At 37.7% G+C, this 21,084-nt stretch overlaps 2 protein-coding genes and 1 long non-coding RNA gene across 4 annotated transcripts in view; 1 reads left to right on the top strand and 2 right to left on the bottom strand.

Moving 5' to 3' along the window:
* Positions 1 to 12,437, top strand: part of LOC136260823 (uncharacterized) — a 176,018-nt gene extending 163,581 nt beyond the window's left edge. For both annotated transcript variants that reach the window (XM_066054701.1, XM_066054700.1), the window contains 7 exons: positions 1,210 to 1,271; positions 1,327 to 1,457; positions 1,501 to 1,590; positions 1,638 to 1,733; positions 4,846 to 4,969; positions 8,832 to 8,920; positions 12,134 to 12,437. In XM_066054701.1, coding sequence (XP_065910773.1) covers positions 1,210 to 1,271; positions 1,327 to 1,457; positions 1,501 to 1,590; positions 1,638 to 1,733; positions 4,846 to 4,969; positions 8,832 to 8,920; positions 12,134 to 12,277 — 736 coding nt within the window. In that variant the 3' untranslated portion in view covers positions 12,278 to 12,437. The remainder of the gene's footprint in view (positions 1 to 1,209; positions 1,272 to 1,326; positions 1,458 to 1,500; positions 1,591 to 1,637; positions 1,734 to 4,845; positions 4,970 to 8,831; positions 8,921 to 12,133) is intronic.
* On the bottom strand, positions 12,108 to 12,758 carry LOC136260828 (uncharacterized). The gene is made up of 3 exons (XR_010703681.1): positions 12,557 to 12,758; positions 12,456 to 12,487; positions 12,108 to 12,329 (listed from the first exon to the last, which is right to left on the bottom strand). It is a non-coding gene; the product is annotated as an uncharacterized lncRNA (long non-coding RNA).
* Positions 12,759 to 17,694: 4,936 nt separating this feature from the next.
* On the bottom strand, positions 17,695 to 19,710 carry LOC136261668 (uncharacterized). Its single transcript, XM_066055709.1, has 2 exons — positions 18,644 to 19,710; positions 17,695 to 18,590 (listed from the first exon to the last, which is right to left on the bottom strand). Exons 1-2 carry the CDS (start codon positions 18,857 to 18,859, stop codon positions 17,817 to 17,819), a joined length of 990 nt encoding a protein of 329 aa, XP_065911781.1. The 5' UTR covers positions 18,860 to 19,710; the 3' UTR covers positions 17,695 to 17,816.
* Between the last annotated feature and the right edge of the window lie 1,374 nt (positions 19,711 to 21,084).

Below are 21,084 nucleotides of genomic sequence, written 5' to 3' on the forward strand. Positions count from 1 at the left end.
TGCTGGAAACAAGTCACCACGTAGAGAGATTAGTTAGGAGGAACAAGTCACCCAGTAGAGAGTTCAGCTAGAAACAAATCACCCTGTAGAAATATCAGCTGGAAACAACTCACCCTGTAGAGATATCAGCTAGAAACAAGTTACCCTATAGAGAGATCAGCTATAAACAAATCACCCTGTAGAAATATGTGCTGGAAACAAACCACCATGTAGAGAGTTCAGCTAGAAACAAGTCACCCTGACAACTACAAACAATTGAGAGTTTCAGTTACAGTTTTGTTATGTAAGAAGTCACTTCATAACTTATGTGATAATCATTCAATTTATTTAGTGTTCAATATACAAATACTTAATCGACAAAAAGCTATACACACAATTGCTTCTTTTGTTCCACAATTCCTGCAGTAAAGAAAAAAAAACAAGCACCAAAGCCAGTTTATGGCTGGCTTTGTGGCTTACAATGTAAAACAAAGTGATATCTAAACCTAAACAGCCAAGCTGTAAAAAAAGAGTGCAGCTACCAAAAGGTCAGGGTGAAAAAAGATGTGAAATCAAAGGTGGTGGCCAAGAAATCGCTGTGATGGTAGGTTAATAGCAAAAATTTTAATAATAACAATTCAGGTGAATTTGGTGCTAAATCCTAGTGAAACTTGGAGGAGGTAACGCAAATTCACCTGAATTGTCGTTATTAAATTTTTTGTCATTAACCTACCATCACAGCCATTTCTTGGCCACCACCTTGGATTTCCATCTTTTTTTTCATCCTGGAATTTTGGGGGCTGCACTCTTTTTTTACAGCTTGGCTGTTTTGGTTTAGATACATATTTGTGGAGAAACAAAGGACATGGAACATGCATTATGGCTGCTGTGGTAGGTGACAAGACACGCAGTTATAGTTAATAGGTAAAAATTCAGCGTTATAGCCATGACGCATGGTTGGCTGAAAATATTGGACAGTCAATTAACTAACAAAAACTTCTGTTTTACACTAATTCCATAGAACCTAGGTGATAGCATTTCGGGTTGATGTAAGCACACACTTTGGCTAATCAACACTGTTAGATTGTTGTGAAAGAAAGTGTGATAATGGTTTTTGAGTGGCATTTTCAGGCAGGAAAATGTAAGCCTTCATGATTCTTACTATATTATACTGCTGTATCGTATGTAAAATATGAATGGTTGGCAGTATACTATGTTCTTATTGTTCAGCTTAAAGGAGTTACTGCAGTATCCTATTGAACTAGCTAGACAAATAACCCTTATTGACCATGGTAAGTTTGACTAACTTTTATGGTACACATGTTTGTTAGTTTATGCAATCAACAGAATTACTGTGTCAGATTACTACTAAAGAGTTGCTACAGAAAGCATCAATGGCTAGAATATCATCAACGGCCTCTGCTAATTCTGTTCCAGTAAAGACAGGAATCGACAGTGTAGCTACACAGTTCAACAGGGTTAGTTAGTAGTGTTGCTGTGCTACATTACTTGTTCTGGCAGCTTGCTAGTCTCACTGTACAGTGTGTAGTGCAACAACATCATCTGGACAGTAGAATTGAGATGATCAAGGCACTAATTTTGGTTGCAAAGGTTTGTCCATATTTTTAAGTTAGGTTTGTAAAGTTCACTTTTTCTAGAACTGCTTTGAGCTAAGGAACTATAGTGCAGTAATGGCTATAGCAGTTGTTGGTCTTCACTCAGTACCTGTTCGCAGGCTCAATACTACATGGGAGGTGAGTGATATGGATAAGATTTGCAAAAGCTCAGTCCATTTTGAATTCACTATATATATAGTGTATGTAAATGAAGCAAGTATTCCTTGTAATATTAAGCACTATAATATCTCGCAATAGATAATTTCATAGCAAAAGTTTACCCTTAGACCCTCAGCTGTTTTAAAAAGCACATGCACTGAAAATGCACAATACAGTAAACTGGATCGTAGCAACAATTCAAAAGATTAGTTTTGACATCAAACCTTATTTCTACTGCATCATACAGTACGATAGTACTGTATAGTAGGGACCACAAAGGAGTGTGTGTGGCCCATGAAATAAAATCAGCCTCAATTTACCCTGATGACGATGAGGCAGTATTGGTTAGGTAAAACTAAGCCCAAGCAAGCTTTCAGATCGACCCGAAACGCTTTCAACAAGTTGCTACGGAATTTTAAAAAATATATATTTTAACAGAATTTTCTACTGACTGAGTAAGTAAGGAACTGACTGATGCCTTCAGACAAGTGCAACTCAATAACGGCTAAGACTACAGACTTGATTTTTTCACTGTTTGATTTCACTTTGGCCTGACAGGTGTCTTTTGTCATACCGCAGTACGTACAATGTATTCTTCTTGGACTTACTAGTATCCTCCTTTGTGTCCCATTCATCTTTGCTGACAGCGAAAAGTGTCGATTTGGCAGCAGCACATGATGGCTTCCCTTCATAATGGAAATCGTCTGTATTTTTCATAGTGACTACTTTGATTGCAGAGATGCTTTTCGAATAGTTCTTGATTTGTACTGCTGTGTAACGGGTTGAACATAGCCGACAACGAAGTGTAATGGATGCTTTATTTTTCAGATGATAATTGGTAACTGGGGCGCACGGCACCATTTCTTTCTTTCGGTATACATGGATTGCAGAGGTACTTTTCGAACAGTTCTTGATTCGAAATGCTGTGTAACGGGTTGAACATAGCTGATAACAAAGCGTAATGGATACTTCACTTTCAGACGATAGCTGAGGCGCGCGGCACCATTTCAGATGCGGTGTGCATTGGTTCACTAGTCATAAAAATTATTTACAAAAAAGTTGACAAATAAATACACTTGGAATTTTCAACTAGAGTAGGGACCATAGCACATCAATAAAAAGTACTGAAACAAGCTGGAGTAGTGCACAATATTAAATCACAGTAAAACAATAAGAAGTGTTATATTCCTACTGTGATCAAGATACCACAGTGGAAATGCACAGTAGGGATATAACACTTCTTATTGTTTTACTGTGATTTAATATCGTGCTCTACTCCAGCTTGTTTCAATACTTTTTATCAATGTGCTATGGTCCCTACTCTAGTTGAAGATTCCAATTTTTTCTGTGTACTTGTCATAAATAAGCACCCGTATCTAGTGGTGTACAATATATCAAAAAAATATCAATATCATGATAATTTTTTGATATTGCTATCATGTCGAATTTCAATATTGCAGGCGCTCATTTCAGTAGTTATCAATTAATTCTATAATAATCTTTATAAGTATATGTTAAAGCATAGCCGCGAGTGCTATATGAAAAATAAAGTACGAGGCGCGCGGCCGAGATGCTAATAAAGCACGAGGCGAAGCTGAGTGCTTTATTAGCATCGAGGCCAAGCGCCGAGTACTTTATTTTTCATATAGCACGAGCAAGGCTATGCTTTAAATGATTTATGGAACTTTCTAGTCGTGTAGCTTCACCATACACTAGGACTCGTAATTAACAAGCGTTGCACGAACTATTAGCAGCCTGAACGCACACAAACTAGTTTAACAAAGTAACTCACGCGTATTTCACCATAGTTTGGCATAGTAGACGTTCATTGCGTCTTTTGGCAGGTTTTGCTCGCAACCCACAATCGATTCTATTGCGAGTCACATGGTGAAGTATTTCCGTGATATCTCCAGGACTTGTCCGTTTACATTAACAAACGTAACAGCAACGTTATCTTCTCCCACCCATCATCGAAACATTTAGGTATGTCTATAAAAACAATCCAGTGGTGGAACTCGTATCGGCTGGGGTGATTGATCACTCAGCGTGGCGAGGCTATCAGCCTTCACCGGCTTGGGTGATTAGTCGTACTGGCGCAAGCCCCATAGGCTATTATTAGCCTACACTAAGGCACGTGGGCAACTGTGCTTTATTGCCCACAAAGAGTGCTTTATTGCACCGCAAAGAGTGCTTTATTGAACGAATAAAGCACTCTTTATGGTCGATGAAGCAGTTGGCCGGCTGAGAGTGTACTTTATGAAATTTAAAGTACACTTTTTCCTTTGATCTCGCCCACGCAAAGTTCTATAATTATCAATATATTGAGATATTTTTGATAAAGTTACAGGTCAATGATTGTGGTATCGCACTAGAAATGAATGTCAGTTCTGTGCAATTTAGCCATTTTAAAAGCTCATTCACCAGTTTCCTAGGTTTGTTATTAGTGGTTTTAGTGAATCTATTGTATTTAAAGCATATTAAAATATCAGCCTTCCTTGCAATTAATCCACCTGCTCAATGTAGCAAAATCGAATTGAAATTGTGATGTTTCACTGATTGTAAATCAATATTGTATCGAAAATCAAAATCCTGATATCGCACACCACTACCCATAACCCATGTGCCTTTTGTTGTTTATATCTGATTATGCTATACTGTAGTGCTCATAACTCTGGTTATTAGGCACATGTGCTTAAAAGTTTTGGAGTATTGTTTGTCAAATTCACTATGTTTGTTAAGAGTATGTACTTATTAAAACTTTTCTGCTAGGAAAATGTTATTTTGTGTTTTAAAGAGATTTGGATACCAGTATTCCTTCAAATATTTGTTTTGTCAAGGAAACGACAAATTTGTGTCAATTCACTATGTTTATTAAGAGTATGCACTTATCAAAAAATTTCTGCTAGTAAAGCGTTATTTTGTGTTTTAAAGAGATTTGGATACCAGTATTCATTGAATTATTTGTTTTGTCAAGGAAACGGCAATCCTAAGAAGTTGTGTGCAGCTATCATTCTTATAAAATACTGAATTTATATGTAAACATGTTGGAATTATACAAATTTGGTTACAAATGTATATAATCTTGTTTTAGGCATTGCCCCAAATATACATGGACTTCTTGAATAAGATGACTGTTGTCATGGACTCAAGACGCAATTACTATCATTATCGTGATGTACTTAAAAATACAGCAGCACCTATTGTGCCTTATTTAGGTACTCACCCATGTTTGTACTCCTTATAGCTTTTTGTGTGTGCTGGTTTGTAGTGTGTGTGTAAGTGTGTACAGTGTGTGTGTGTACAGTGTGTGTGTGTATAGTGTGTGTGCGTGCGTGTGTGTGTGTGCGTGTGCAGTGTGTGCGTGTGCAGTGTGTGCGTGTGCGTGTGCAGTGGGTGGGTGTGTGCAGTGCGTGTGTGTGTACAGTGGGAGTGTGTGTGTGCAGTGTGTGTGTGTGTGTGTGTGTGTGTGTGTGTGTGTGTGTGTGTGTGTGTGTGTGTGTGTGTGTGTGTGTGTGTGTGCAGTGTGTGTGTGTGCAGTGTGTGTGTGTGTGTGTGTGTGTGTGTGTGTGCAGTGTGTGTGTGTGTGCAGTGTGTGTGTGTGTGCAGTGTGTGTGTGTGCAGTGTGTGTTTGAGTGTGCAGTGTGTGCGTGTGCAGTGTGTGCGTGTGCAGTGTGTGCGTGTGCAGTGGGTGCGTGTGCAGTGTGTGTGTGTGCAGTGCGTGTGTGTGTGCAGTGCGTGTGTGTGCAGTGTGTGTGTGTGGTGTGTGCAGTGTGTGTGTGCAGTGTGTGTGTGTGTGTGTGTGTGTGTGTGTGTGTGTGTGTGTGTGTGTGTGTGTGTGTGTGTGTGTGTGTGTGTGTGTGTGTGTGTGTGTGCAGTGTGTGTGTGTGCAGTGTGTGTGTGTGTGCAGTGTGTGTGTGTGTACAGTGTATAGATATGCAAATATAGTACAGTTAAGGTTACGGTATAGTCACTGGCAATCATGCAAAATTTTGAATGCCTATCGATTCTTTTTGAGAAGCCCATAAAACCAGTCTAGCAGCGTGAAAAGTTTTAAATGAAGGTGAAGCCCTTCATATTTAATGTTTTTATGTAGCTACAGTGTAGTTTGAGGCAGGTGGAACACTACAATTTGTTGTAGTAACACAAGTAAGCCAGCCCGTACATCGCTCAGCTCCAGCTGTCATTACCATGTTTTTCTGCCGCCAAATACAGCAAAAGCTGTAGGTTCTATTTGCATTTCTGGGACATAGTGATACTGTATATTAAATTTATTAGGTCCTGTGGAAGCGTTTTTGGTGTGTTTCTTCCCAGTGACTCAGATACAAGCCTTCAAAGAGCTTGTTTCACTCGAAAAAACTACTAAAAGTTCAATAAAACGTCTATACAACCAGTAACTTAAAAAATCGCTTCCACAGGACCTAGGTATTTTAGTTATTTAGTCACTTGTGTTGAAATTATAAGGATTCAGTAATCTGTTAGTCTGGTTTTTGGCGGCACGTTTTTATAAAACATCGCTCTATTGTGGACCACACACCCAAGAACAGTCGTTGTTCTGTAGTAAAAACAAACAAGCACAATTAGTTGCACTGCTAACACAACACAGTTGTTGAAATTATTTATCCCTGCTTGGTTTACAGCAGATTTTGTAATTTGTTCCGTCCACACATTTAAAACTATTCCGTAACCTTAAGCAGTACTGCTATGCAAAGAATATCGCACACTCAGACATTACTCAGAGTGTGTCTTAAGGCTAGTACAGCACTTGGCTTCACCTTGTGCTGTGTTAGCTGTTTGACACACTCTGTCGTACTGTATTTTCTGTACACATCTGCTGCAATGCTTTAACTATAGTGTAACATGTATCATAACTAGTATTTTATTTAAAAATGAAGTAGGCATCTGTGCAATAAAAAGTAGTGAAACAAGAGATGAATGATGGTATTATAGCATAACTAGGTGGGAAAGTCCCTACTTTGGCATTGAACAAAATTATAGCTAATGTGCCAAAGTGGGACTTTCCCGCCGAGCTATGCTGCAATACCATCATTCATCTCTTGTTTCACTAGTTTTTATTGCATAGATCCATACTTTGTTTAGTTTTTTGTTGTACCACAGCCAGTTACAGTGTAACATATGGCTGTTCTATTAGAATGTCGTACATGACTGTTGTATTAGAGTGACTGTTGTATTAGAGTATCTCTAGTCAAGCAAGGGTGTGCAGCTAGCTAGACCAATAAGGGGGTGAGATCATCTTGTTTACTGTAAAGTAAATAGCTAGATTGTTTAGAGGTGTGTTCTCTGTACTCTATATCGCTATTAGTCCACCTAGATCTTTATTTAATTGGTGTGGTTGCGAACGGGACTCCAATCACGAAGTTGCAGATATCTAGCTAATATACCTCTCATAGTAGCACCAGGACTAAAGCGCTTCTGAAATCTGGGGGTTTAGAAAACCCGGACCGGACTAGACCGGACTGGGCCAGGTCAACTTCTTCAAGTAAGCCAATTCACACATTAGCTATAACATACAATTCACGCAATAGCTAGCTATAACATATACTCTTCACCTTGTAGCCACTCTGCAACACAATTAGCTAGCTACGATGGCTCAGACTGCAACAGGGATCGAAACTTCATCCACAATAAAACAACCTAACTAAGCTATTAAACCACTTTCTACTACATTTCACTACACAATCACAACAAAGCTACAAGCTCTTTCTGCTGTACTTAACTGTTACACACACACACACTAGTAACCGCTTAGAATCGTGGTATACAAAGTGAGATAACAGCAAACCGTCGAACTTATGTAAAGGAATGGTCATTGATGACTGGCTAAACTAAGAAAGGTAAGCTAGTGCCCATGCAGGGTAGCTCAGTATATAGAGATTTTTGGGTAGTGAGGTTTTGTTCTATTTAAAGCTTACCTTGACATGTAACTATTAATACTCCATTACTCATTCATCACTACCGAAATAATTTCAGAGGTTTGCTGTTATCTTGGTTCCTTTCACTTTTTATATCACAATTCTAATAAATTCAGGCGGTTACTAGTGTGTGTAGCAGTTGAGTATAGCAGAAAGAGCTTGTAGCTTTGTAGCGGTTGTGTAGTGAAATGTAATAGAAAGTAGTTTAATAGCTTAGTTAGGTTGTTTTATTGTGGATGAAGTTTTGATCGCTGTTGCAGTCTGAGCCATCGTAGCTAGCTAATTGTGTTGCAGAGTGGCTACAAGGTGAAGAGTGTATGTTATAGCTAGCTATTGCGTGAATTGTATGTTATAGCTATTGTGTGAATTAGCTTACTTGAAGAAGTTGACCTGGTCCGGGTTTTCTAAATTCCCCTGAAATCAACCTCTGAAATAATTCTGTGGCACTTAAATATGCTGCTGAAAGAAAGTGTTGATGTGGAAAATTAACTCTTTGATATGGTTTCGTTGGATGAAATAGACAGGAAATCTGATTGAATATAATAGAAATGACAAGGCGCAGAGGGCCTACACTCGTTGGAACCCCAAAATGCACATTCCACTGGTGAGTTTGTTATTTCATGATACAATGGTGGCCGTGCGCTGCATATAATGACATGATTTCTACCATACCACTATATAGGAATACTGTAGGTTTAAGTCTATTACTGTGTATTATGTGTAGTAGTTGCAAATGGTTTACAAGCTAATTTCAGAGGAGTAAAGTTGTGTACCTTAATTGGTTTTGTTCCATTCCATTCTAACTTTTAGCGCTACCCCCGTTTAACCTACCCTCATCCCATTTCTTGGCTACCATGTTGGATTTCGCATCTTTTCAATCTGACTTTTTGGGGGCTGCACACTTTTCATGGCTTGGTATAGATACCATTTCTTTTTATAATCACATAATACTCCAAAGCCACCTATGGCCAACTTTGGGATTTCCTTGTTACTTGAGTTTTTTATTGAGTACTAGAATGGTTTAACATACTAATTTGTTTGATTCTTGTGTTTTATTTCAGCTATTTCCAATTATTCTAATTACACTACTGGTGCTAAATATTTTATTGATGGTTATTGTTGATATATAGAGTATATTTTTGCTTAGGAGTATATATAAAGGACTTGATTTCCATCAGCGAGGGTAATTCAGATTATGTTCATGGTGGACTGGTGAATGTTCATAAACGTCGACAGGTATGTAAGGGTGTAGTTGGTGGAACCTCACTTATCTGGATAGGCATGATTGTAATTATTCATTATTAGCTTTAGTCCTTAAAGAGCTGTATTAGTGAAAAACTTCTTGATGAATATAGTGGTTTTGTTTTAGAGATACCTTGTAATGCTATAACCATAGGCGGATCTAGGAGACACTGTCAAGGGGGGGGCAAGAAGTTTTAGTGCACAACAGTGTTTATTTCACTAAGAGGATAAGAATGGAATTCTAGTACACAAGTTATATTCATTTGCATAACTTTATTCAACGTATAGCTGGGTGAATGATGGACATACAGTTTTTAAGACTGTAGTTGAAGAAAATTATTAAAAATTAGACCTCCTAGGTTTGAATTTGAGAGCATTTTTGAAAGCACTTAGCTAACAAAGTGTATGCTTTGCAAGATTGGTTAGCCTATCTGAGATAAACCTGTTTGATGGTAAAGTGTATACTAAATAAAAATAAGGAGTAGTTAGTAGTTTTGTTATGATTTGTAAAAATTGTAAATTATATAAGAGTCGTGACTGTTCTATTAGAGTAATGACTGCTCTATTAGAGTATCTCGATCTTTGCACAAAAATTCAAATTTATTTACCTCACTTTCTTTTCAGTGTACAGTTTAGCTATAACTGTAAAGTACACTATTTTATATCTGTTGTCTTTTATTTGCCCATTGGCTTTCTGTACTTCTGAGTACAGTGTGAATGCATGATTCTAATTTCTGGTATCAATATAGTACTGTAGGTCCAAGGGGGGCAAGAGAAGGGCCAGGGGGGGCACAGCACCCCTTGGCCCCCCCTCAGATCCGCCTATGGCTATAATGACTTATTATCCCATCAAATTTCAGATGTTGATATATTGGCTTTCTCACATATGAATTGACACAATAATAGCTATAGTTTAATAGCTGTAGCCAGCATTTGTGTGTGTTTTGTCTGGTCTTTTCACATGGCAGCTATGTATATTGCAGTGGATACAGTTTTCAGCATGTTGATCCAGCACAGTGTATGTGGGTAGATAAGATACACATACACGGTAACCGTATTTACTCGATTTGTACCCCAGGAGTACTATTTATTTTATGCCCAAAAATAAGGATAAAATCCTTCGAATAGTGCCGCACTGCGGTGGGTGCGCTACTATTTTTTTACTAGCATAGAATAGTACTCTGGGTTGCAGACATGTACACTAGAGTGTATTTTGCTTCTACAGCAATATGTGTATGGTTAAGTATAAACAATACAATATTCGAAAGGCAGGCACAATATTTTATCGATCGTTTAGCTCAATCTGCACTAAGGGCAGGTACCGCAGCTAATTAGATATAACATTACACTGCCACACACCAATTCTGTTACGTATGTTCTTTTAATTCAACCATTTAATAACTTTCGTATTTTTTAGCACTTGAATGTTTTATTAGATTATACCGTAGATTCTCTAAAAATTCGGCAGAAATAAATTAATTCCGTTCGTGTCTGGCCGAACAATTAGGAAAAAAAATGTACTAACCTTGTGCTATTGTCGAATTTTTAGGGATCTATCCCTAATACAGTCTGCACGCTTCATGACTATGTTATTTTCGATCCGTTTACTGCTTACTTTCTGGATTTCTTTCTACAGGAACCAACAGGAACGCCTTGAGGCGGAGCTGACGATTCCACAACACACTCACTTGGCCACAGCGCTATATACTATGGTTGCCTACATTATCCAGGAGGGATGGTCAATGTCATTACTACATCGCTTTTGAATACAATCACCCAGACGTAATATTAAGGATTTCAACAATTAATAAAAATAGAAACTACAATCAGTAATATTATTAAACTATCTTGTGATATATCTCGCTACCAGGTGCTGCATGGCTTAACAAAACATTATCTGAGGGTATATCATGTTATACAAGGAGATGTGAGGCTAGGAGAGATTTTATTCTGTGAACAGAAACGATCGTTTTGCGGTAGCTGTGAAGATGTCACACGATGATATCGTTGGGTACGTTCCCTGAACAATTTCACACTTGGTGCTTCATCCAGCATCGAGGTAGAATATTGTATGAGGTCACTGGGAATCCTCAGTACTCAAGAGACCTTCGTCAACTAGACTAGTATTCCAAGTGCCGAAAAATTAGCGAGCTTATAACTAGAAACTTTCCTGCGCTTGCCGAAATTTAGAGCACATTGCGTTCAAAGCACAGGGAGTGCCGAATATTTAGAGATGCCGAAATTTTAGGGAATCTACGGTACCTTGAATTAAGACTTTTGTTTCTTGATGGACTTAACATTTATAAGCTTTTGTGTGCATGCTGCTGAAATAAATGGTACAGTTGTGTATAGACTTAGCAATCCAGCTAATAGTTTTAAAATGGTGTTTTACTGAAAGAACTAGTCTAAGATACAACAAGATATGGGCACTCTCAAAGGCCTGCAGCCTAACTTGACAGTGCCAGGCAATTTTTGCTCATTAGTAATAATAATAATGCCACTATGATGGTATATATTATTGCAATTTACAAGGAAATGTATTAACCTATTTACGACATACGTACATGAGTTCTGGTTAGCTAGCAAGTTTAAATTCCACTGGTAGCGTGTTTCTTCTTATTGAACATTTTGTGTACATGTTTAGAGTTGTTATGTTGTGTGCTCAAGTCTAGCTTATAGCATAGGTTTTTCCATTTAGTTGCCCAACTTTTGTTCATAGTTTATGTAGATTACCATCACTGTGGGACTCAAACTAAGCACATTATATACATAGGGAGGAGTTAGCAGCCCAAGTACAAGTAGGTGTTTGTGTGCTTATTCCTTGTGCTTTATTACAGTGGTAAAGCTCTCTTTAAAAATTCATGTATAGGGGCAGAAAATCCTGCACATATGGCAGCTGCCAGTGCACGGTAGGGTGAAATATCTGCTAATTTGTGTATGTACAAAGCAGGTGACAGAAATGGTTCCAGAATGTTTTGAGTAGCGTCTCACATAAATGTCATGGCATGGGCTCATAATGCAGTAGTAATAATAGTGGCCACCTCCAACATAGCCCAACATGCACTTCAAACCTCATTACTGAGGACACTTCATGGCTCTATTAATGAGGTTTCACTGTACTGTGCCTCTACCATAAATTTGTTAAACTACTCGATATGTAATGTAGGCTTACCCCATTGTTTTGTATCTCATGTGTATATTTTACAGGTTTATGTTAAACTAATGGAATTAAAAATGATGCAGTTAAACAAGTACAATTTCAAGTCACTACATCATGTTCAACAGATATTAAAGAAGGTTCAATTGGAGGAGTTATCAAATGTCATACTTACTGTACAGTCCAGTTATTGATCAGCATTCTTGTTTAATTCACAAATGAGTTCATCAGTTGTAAATAGTTGTACTATTGTATATCACAAAGCAGATGAAGAGTGACACTTCTGTAACTTATAGAAACTGTTAACTAACTTTTTAGCAGATATAGCGCTGATAAAACATTTAAATTTGTTTACTGTGGTACAATACTTACTATATGTACTGAGTAGCTGGCGATGGTGAAGTCTAAACAATAGGAAACATTGCCATGCAAGTAACAATCTGTAGCTGATAATGAACAGTAAAAAATAATACCTCAATTTCTTTTTGTAATAGAGAATTATTCAGAAACCATGGGTTACAAGGGGTTCCATACGTCCTCAACAATTGACACCCACTTTTCTACACATCATCTGATTCGGCTCATCGAGCTGAGTTGTTTGATACGTAGTTTGAAGTGTTTGGATCAAAGATGACCGAGTTATGGCCTTTCAAAGTTTTCTACATACATAGATACATACATTACATACAAACTTTGCACATCACAGTCAGTCAGTCAGTTAGTTACATTATGCAAAGTATCACAGGAAAAAAAGCTACATTTCAGGTATTTGGAAATCCCCAGTAAATGTACAGAAATTCCACATTTCTGTACATTTCCGGTGTTCATGAAATTTACACATTTCCTTGACTTTTTCTGAAGTAGTATATAGGGCACAATTTCCATGACATTTCCTAATAGCAGGATTGATGGTATTTCTTGACATTTCCTAATGCAGGATAGGTGGTGTCAAAATGCAAATTTCCTGTCTAGGAAATGTCATGTGTCAACACATTTCCTAAACACGGTATTGTGGCGTTATATGACTGATCAATAATCAATGTTAATCACTCAAGCACATGTACAGTTCTAATTAATGTACTGGCACGTGTCCACACAATTACATCATTGCCTAATAAGATTACAAGTGATTACATAATCAATATAAATGCATATAATAGCGTCAAGTTCTCCACATCTCCCCCTTCAAGTCTGATACCTCAGTGGAGGTACAATAGCAGTGCCAGTCTGGGACCAGGTCATTATGCTGGAGTTTCTTGTAACTCCTCTAGTTTGTGGAGTCACAGGCAGTTGATGGTCCTCAGTAAGGCTACTCCAATTGGTAATTATGTTTCTGGTCCACCGCCCGCATCCTTTTTTGGAGGATGTGAAATTTCAGAAATACGTATACATGGGTAAAATGCCCACATCAGCTTTTTGAAAACCTGGATTTCAGAAACAAATATTGGGCTAGTTACATTGTAAAAGTAACTAGTTACATATTACATGCAACTGAACTATTTAGTTACAGTTACATATTACCCATAAAATAAAGTAACTATAATAATATTACATATTATATTACTTTGTGTCCACAGCCTTAAACTTTCATGTGTGAAACTACCATATGCATGCACTTTATCACGTGTCATGATTGCGTTGTTGGACAATGTGCAAATCTTGGCTATAAGTAAGAAGCTGGTGAATAAGCTTCATTCAATTGCAATAGACTTTGTTACTTCGTTGTGGCTAGGTGTTACTCAGAGGCTAACCAACGAGATTAGTAACTTCGTTACTTGTAATAATATTACGTATTATTAGACTCGTTACAGTAACTATATCACTTAGGTAACGCGTTACATTTGTAAGTGAAGTAACTTGAGTTATATTACCTGTTTTTATAGCGTATTTCGTTATATTACTTTGTTACCACAAAAGTGGCTGCGACAAGTATGCTAAATCTAAGTATCAATTTGTATTTTATCAGTGAAAACCTGCAAGAAATGGGCAGAGTGCATGGTACGGATCTATATACTCTAATAGAACAGTCAGTAAATCACAAAATACTCTAATTGGGCAGTCACTTCATCGTTGCTTAATTTGTTGCTGAATTCCGCCCGCACCTAAAACTGATTTTCAAAGGCCTAGGACCAGAAACATAATTACCATTTGGAGTGGCCTAATGCTGTACTGCTGGTGTTTGCTGGCTTTCCTTATTGCTGACTTCATGGAAAGTTCTAAGATGTTGATTCCTTCGAATGAGGTTTCAATCAAGTAGCTCCTTGGAGTTGGGTTAGGGGTTATATTACAGTAAAATAAGGGCTCGTCCCAAAGGCCCCAAACAGTGGAGACATTCAGTTGTGCTCAGCTGAAGTGGCAAAGGAATCATATTGCACAGATGCATTAGTCAGTTGTTGACCAAAGCATGAGCTTGGTAGCTGTATAGTAACAGAGATTGTATTTCTTTAGTAGCTCAATGTTGTTTTGATATATATATATGTACCTCAGATTGTGGTATTATAATTTTAGCTCACAGTGGGTATAGGCAACTATGTAGCTACCTATCCTGGGTTATGGTATGTAACTGTGTGCTGGTGGCTATTATAGTCTCACCAGGTGGGAGTGCCACTCACAAAATCTTCACTATTTGGTTTATAGCTGTAAGGCCTGGCCATATGTGTAGTTGTATTATTTGACTGGCAAATTTAATTCGTCGTGTAATAGCTACACGGAGACCAAATGGGTTGAGAATTTCCCATTATAAATATCCATCGTACTGGTCACGACCGGTTTCGTTTCAGCTCTACGCCGGAAACTCATCAGGCAACCTTAGACGCGGATTTAGTATTGCCAGAGTAGTGTTGTACTACTTTATGGTGAAGAATTGGTAGCCCGGTATGAGATACTCGGGCCGACGCGTTATGTAGCGTCTGACGTCACGGCGTGGGGACGCTATTGTTTCTAAGTGTTTTGAAGTGTGAAAACCATGTGATATGGTGACACTTGTTGATAACACTTATTCCAAGTTTTGGAATATGTAAAATTGTAGTTTGTATCACAAGATTGGGGGTTTATTTTGTCATAGCGTCAATATACTCAGTGTGTTAGCTATAGAATTAGACTGAAACACCTTTGTATGAGCTAGCCTGACTGTGTATAGCTAGCTAGGTATAGTTATAGTTAGGTTAGAACACAGGGGGTCTGGAGATTATGTTAGGGCAGTGAGTAGACAGATCACGCGAGTACAAGTTAGGTTAGGACTGTGTGAAGGCAGATCACATGCATGATTACTAAGTTAGAGTTAGGTGTAGGGTTTGGATTAGACAATGGTCACATGATCTGAGACACTCTTAGAGCTAGGGTTAGAGCTGAGCAGTGAATTATTTTGCTGTGTGCTGAGTTGCCTATGGTATGAATTGCAGTGAGAGAAGTGTTGCATCGTATTGTTGTTTTGTTATATTGTGAGTATGACATGCTAATGGTGTCATGGGTAGCTACCCATTGTTATGTAGCAGCATTGATAGGTGCACCTCTACATGTTAGAATGCTATGCATGTCAGTTGACTTGATAGTGTAGTATGTAAACGAAAGCAACAATGGGTTAGTGTTAGTGGTTGGATTGGGTTCAGCTCCAGAAGAAGCTGGGACCAATCCTGCACCATCCGTCCTGGCGTTTGTTGCCTGTTCTCCAAGGTTTGAGACATTAGATTCTATAGGTTGGCTTTGAGGGGTCACTGGCAACTGCCTTCCACTCCTTAAGATGGTTGGTGGTGGTTGTGTGGCCATTACTAAGTAGATTGATTACAATTATATAATTTAGAAACAAAAAAAAGGGGAGTACAAACACACAAGTACACAAGACACATACACAACTACAATTAATGTTATACAAGCAGTAAAAACAAAAAAGTTACGTATACAGTTCCAGTTCAGCAGTCAAAAGAAGGACCGGTTTCGACAAGGAGTCTTCATCAGCTTCTTTATTAATAGAATGATTCATATTACATTAGTTGTTGTTCTTATAGTTGAGGAGTTGTCATGAGGTCAGGGTCAGTTTGTTGTTTTTTTATTTTTTGTTTTTTGGTTGTTATTTAACACGTTCAGTCCAAAGGGTACTTTAGTTTTCATCAATTGAATATATTCCATTTCTTTAGCTTTTCTGGCTCTTATATCCTTTACCTGGTCTATGATGGTAATTGTAAATATTTCAAAGGTTGCATTATGTTTCTTCAGATGGTCATAGATAGGTCTATCCACTGCGGTTTTCTGTGTGTTCCTGTGTCTTTTCATCCTTGCTCTTACACTGGTACCGGTTTCTCCGATATATTGTTTCCCACACTTTGTACAGTCCAATAAGTAGATCGCCCCTGTGGTATCACATGAGTAGATAGTCTCTATTGGGTATCTGGTCTTAGTTTGGTGGCTGTAAAAGTGGCTCCTAGGTGCAAGTTGTTTACACATTCCACATTGTCTATGTCTACATTCGATATTCTTAGCTGGCCATAAGATTTTTGGCAAACTAGGAGGTTGATGAGGGTTAGGGTTATTGTTAGAGTTGTGGTTGTCATCTGGCCTTTCAGCTACCTTGGCTTTCTTACTTACATCATCTTCACACTCTTCTGATCTATCCCTTTTATTCCTCTCTCTCTGTTCTCCAGTCTCTTCTTCTGAGCTCATCTTAAAAGTAACTAATAAACTTAGTGTAACTATCTGTTTAAGATACCAATAATGAACAATAAACAAACGATAACAATAACAATAGCAAGTACAAAATTAGCAGGTAAAATAAAACAAACTAAAATAAACTAAACTCAAACAGAATTAGGTTAGGGTTAGGGTTAGGGCCCCGAACTTGATGACCATCTCTTTAATTCTTGCTATTTGTGACCATTTAATGCATAATCTGTGACCACTATGACCATCTAAATGTTGTTTTGCGACCATTTAAATTTTTTTGTGACCACTGCGACCATTCCAAAACCACCAAAGGTATCTTGACCAATTGCTTTTTGATACATGCAGTATATCTGTATGTACATCATAGTTAATGCCAATAGTGAATGAATGGTTGTTAGCCACATCCCAGACAGGCTGTTAATCAAATTTTTCCTCCTACTCGGTAAGACCCTCCTACTTGCATGAGCGTGTGATTAGCCATTGTAGCAAATTCACTTCTGCAATACATCATGCCTACCAATTTAAATAAATATTAGCTACATGTTAGTAGAGCAACAGTGGACCAAAAGAGATATATATATATATAGTTTGGATCCATAACAAGGTCGTAACAGGCTGTGCACTTTTGTGGCTTCCCAGGAGGAGAAATGTATATGGAATGATTCTTGATTGTTGCTAGCTACAAATGAGCCAAACTTAAAGTATTTGTGTAATTCTATCTCTCAGTGATTAATAGGATTCAACTTAACCCATAAAACATAGCTACGTATATGTATAATGCACTTTGTGTTAGGCAAGACTATTGGCAACTCAATTCCCCTATTATGCTCAGTTGTGCCACAAAGTACCCTAAGCTACTCTTAGATAGCTGCATGCATATTGAGGACTCTATTAGAGTATACAAAATACTTTGCTGACTGTTCTATTAGAGTACATCAATCTTATAAAGCTCAGTGCACAACAATGCATAATCTTTAACTGTTTTACAATTCTATGAATTTAGTTCAGAGCAGAGTGTCAAGTGAATATTTCACAATAATTCTTAAGTATGTATTTGTAAAACTCCATACATATCAACTACATTGTCTTCTTTAATTGCCTCCACTTGTCCAATACTTGCTTTCCAGTTCTGCTCATGTGATGTTTTCTTGATATCTCTCTGCACACTGCTAAACCAGGTGGGCTGTTGGTTAATGGCCATTCTTTAAGCAGTGCTGTTATATGCTGCTTAGACCATTTTCGTTTTTTCGAGAGGTTGCAAAGGGCTTGATGAGCAAGCACCGTATCATCATTGTTGCTAAATTCATAGTATTGCCTGCTTGTTTCTGTGCTGTGACATAGATGTTTTGGTACTCTTCGTAAATCTACATCATTCAGCTCTCTTGCTGCATCCGTTGCAACCATTATCCTGTAATCTTTAGGCCTAGGTGGCTTTAGATTTTCTATGGATAAAGCCTCTTTTATTCTTCTGTATACTTGTGTATATAGAAAGCCAGTTGTAGTCAGGAAAAATCTATTAGAATTTGTAAATTCTTTGGCTCGTATTTTCAGTCGAGCATTTGTGTAGTATTCATAAAGTAATTGTTCAATGTCACGTGTCACCACCAGCCGTGCAATGCCTTGGGGACCAGTCTTATGGTGTAGGCAAGGAATAATTACTTCATCAGTATCATAATCACATGGTTGTCGTTGATTGAATTCTGCAATTCTCAAACTTGTAATCACTCCAGATCGCTGCCCATTCCCATAAAGTATGCATGCTGCTGCATATGCTGTTAGAATTCTAACAGCTGCTTTATCAAATTTTCCATCACTCAATACCACTCTAGCTGCCTTGACCTTCTGTTGAACCTGTTGTAATCACAGTATAAAGTATTCATAACTGATTATCTGCTACTCTGTACCTTTTCATTATCTAAGAATTCATGTGGATCCATTAAGAATGGTAACTGTTCAGTAATGTTGAGGGAGTGCTGTTGTCTTTGCAAAGCAATTGCTTTGGACAATGAAAGGCACCACTGAGTCATTAGCTCTAATAATCTACTTCCCTTGATGAAAATCTCCTTATCTGTCATCATAGAGTCCTCCTCATGGATGACATACTTGATTGCCAACTTCATCCGTCGGATCTTTTCTGTTATAGTGGTTGGTTTATATTGCTTTTTATGAAGAAGTTGCTGAAAAAATTTCTCCAAATTTGACTTATTAAACAGCCTATCAAGATCATTGTGTGATGTGGCTGGTGTCAATTGAAAGAACAGTTCGACATCACGGACAATAGCTTTTGCTGTATCTGTGTTTCTACATCCACCAGCAATGCCCTCCAGATAGTTTGCAAAAGCAGAAAAATCAAATTTGTAGCTATGAAACAGTCTGTCAGGGTGTATAGCAACCTGCACATTATAATTATTTTATGTATACATGTACAGGCAAAATATTCATATACCTCACTGTTGCTTGTAGACCCTTCATCTGTGTCAGTGTAAGTTTCATCACTAGTACATGAACCAGTATCGTTATCATACGCATCGCTTGAATATAACAAATTAGGCAAGCTCATCTGTAGTCTAATGCTAATCTGCATGCATTTAACAATAGTAGCATATATACAGCCAGTGGATTACAGTATGCTTACTGTATCTGATGAAGCAATACTCTCAGTGCTTTCCTGCACACTTATATGATCACTGTCTGTGCTGGCAATGCTTTCACTTGAATCAGCATATGCAGATTTTATTGTAGCTAAAGCACCCTATATTCAGGATAGAATACCACACTAGTTCTTCTACAAAAAGCAATGTTAATTAAATACCGTTTCAAAAGTCCTATGGCTCTCTGTTGCATTATCAATGTCATTTTCACTTGAACTGCGAATAGATGATGAGTCAATAGTTATGCTATCTGGCTCTTGTACACATTCAACTTCAGTTATCGTTGAATCTTTATCCTGTGTAGATCAAAGAATGTTATCAAGGTGCTGGACAGGCAGTCTTATAGCTATAGGTTGATGTGGTAACCATCACCATACACAGTAATAACTATTTAGATTTGATTCAGGACTGCATGCATGGATTAAACATGTGCAGAAATGATTAGGGCTGCTTTGTGATGACCACTTGTGACCATTACCAAATTATGACTACTCTGACAGTTACCAGATTAGCATATATATAGTAATTCTACCAACTACATACACATTATGTAGCATTTAGCCTAAGAAGCTATTGTTTGCAACCACATACGTACATGCACACTGACCGATTGCTTAGAGTTTACACATGACCATTTTGAAATGGATATCCTTCGAGCACTGGCTTTCTGCAATTGAGAATTGTCTTGCAGGTCAGTTAATAGCCTCAGAAAAGTGCATCCTGTAGTGTAATAGTCTTTTCTGCTGCTTAGACTCATAATGTACTGGATAGCCATTTTTAACCTTTGTATTATTTCCCATATTGCTGCTGGCTTGTATCTCTTCTTGATATAGTCCAGGAATAACTGAATATTAGATCTGTTAAACAGGCTGTCAATCTTGCCGAAAGATTCTTCAGATGATTGGGATGTTACATTATAGAATTCTATCAAATCATTTGCAATAGATTTCACAGATTCTTTGTCCTTATTTCCCCCAGCTGTAGTCCTTAAATAGGTCATGAAACCTTCGATGCTGAACACAACAGACAGAGATGGTTGTAGTTGAGAAAGCATTGCAGTTTTGCCCTGCAAATTATATATTTAGACATAATTAAGAGTATAATACAAATTGATGTTACTGCATACGCTGGTATAAGCATTGAGCTGAATCCTCAAACCATTAAATAACTCAGGCATTGAAATATGCACTAGTAGTTGGAATTTGGCTAATCTGTAGCACTACATAATCCACTAAATTCTTAAATCTTACTTACAGATAATCCCCATAAATTATATACCAGACAGCTATACATAGCTACAGTATAGTGTGTAACCCTTTTCTGAACCTGCTATGAATCTAAACTACACTAACCACCTGGTCTGTTTTCCTATTTGTTTATAAGCTGATTTCTCAGGATCCAGCTCAACATATACACAATGCTAAAGTTATTATGCTATATGTACACACCATTATGCATGCTTTTGAGCAGTGCACGTGTTCAAACATTTCTTTATACTTTTACAAAATACCAAATGTCTGCTACAGCATTTAAGCATTACAAAGTTTATTCCTCATTCAAACCATTTACACGTACATGTATGTTGAGCTTCATTAACTGGCTGCTAAAATTAATTAGAGTACTTCACTTCACAAGCATTATAGCTTTGTGACAATTTTATCAGAGTAGTGCATGTAGCTATATACTGTTTCTAG

This window comes from Dysidea avara, chromosome 7 (assembly GCF_963678975.1).
Source record: "Dysidea avara chromosome 7, odDysAvar1.4, whole genome shotgun sequence".
Classification (NCBI taxonomy): domain Eukaryota; kingdom Metazoa; phylum Porifera; class Demospongiae; order Dictyoceratida; family Dysideidae; genus Dysidea; species Dysidea avara.

Bases quoted from the DNA above. Each gene is read 5' to 3' on its own strand.
- LOC136261668 (XM_066055709.1), bottom strand. From the start codon at position 18,859: ATGAAGTTGGCAATCAAGTATGTCATCCATGAGGAGGACTCTATGATG. The intron at 18,591-18,643 runs GTACAGAGTAGC...TGATTACAACAG, and splicing joins AATTCTTAGATAATGAAAAG to GTTCAACAGAAGGTCAAGGC.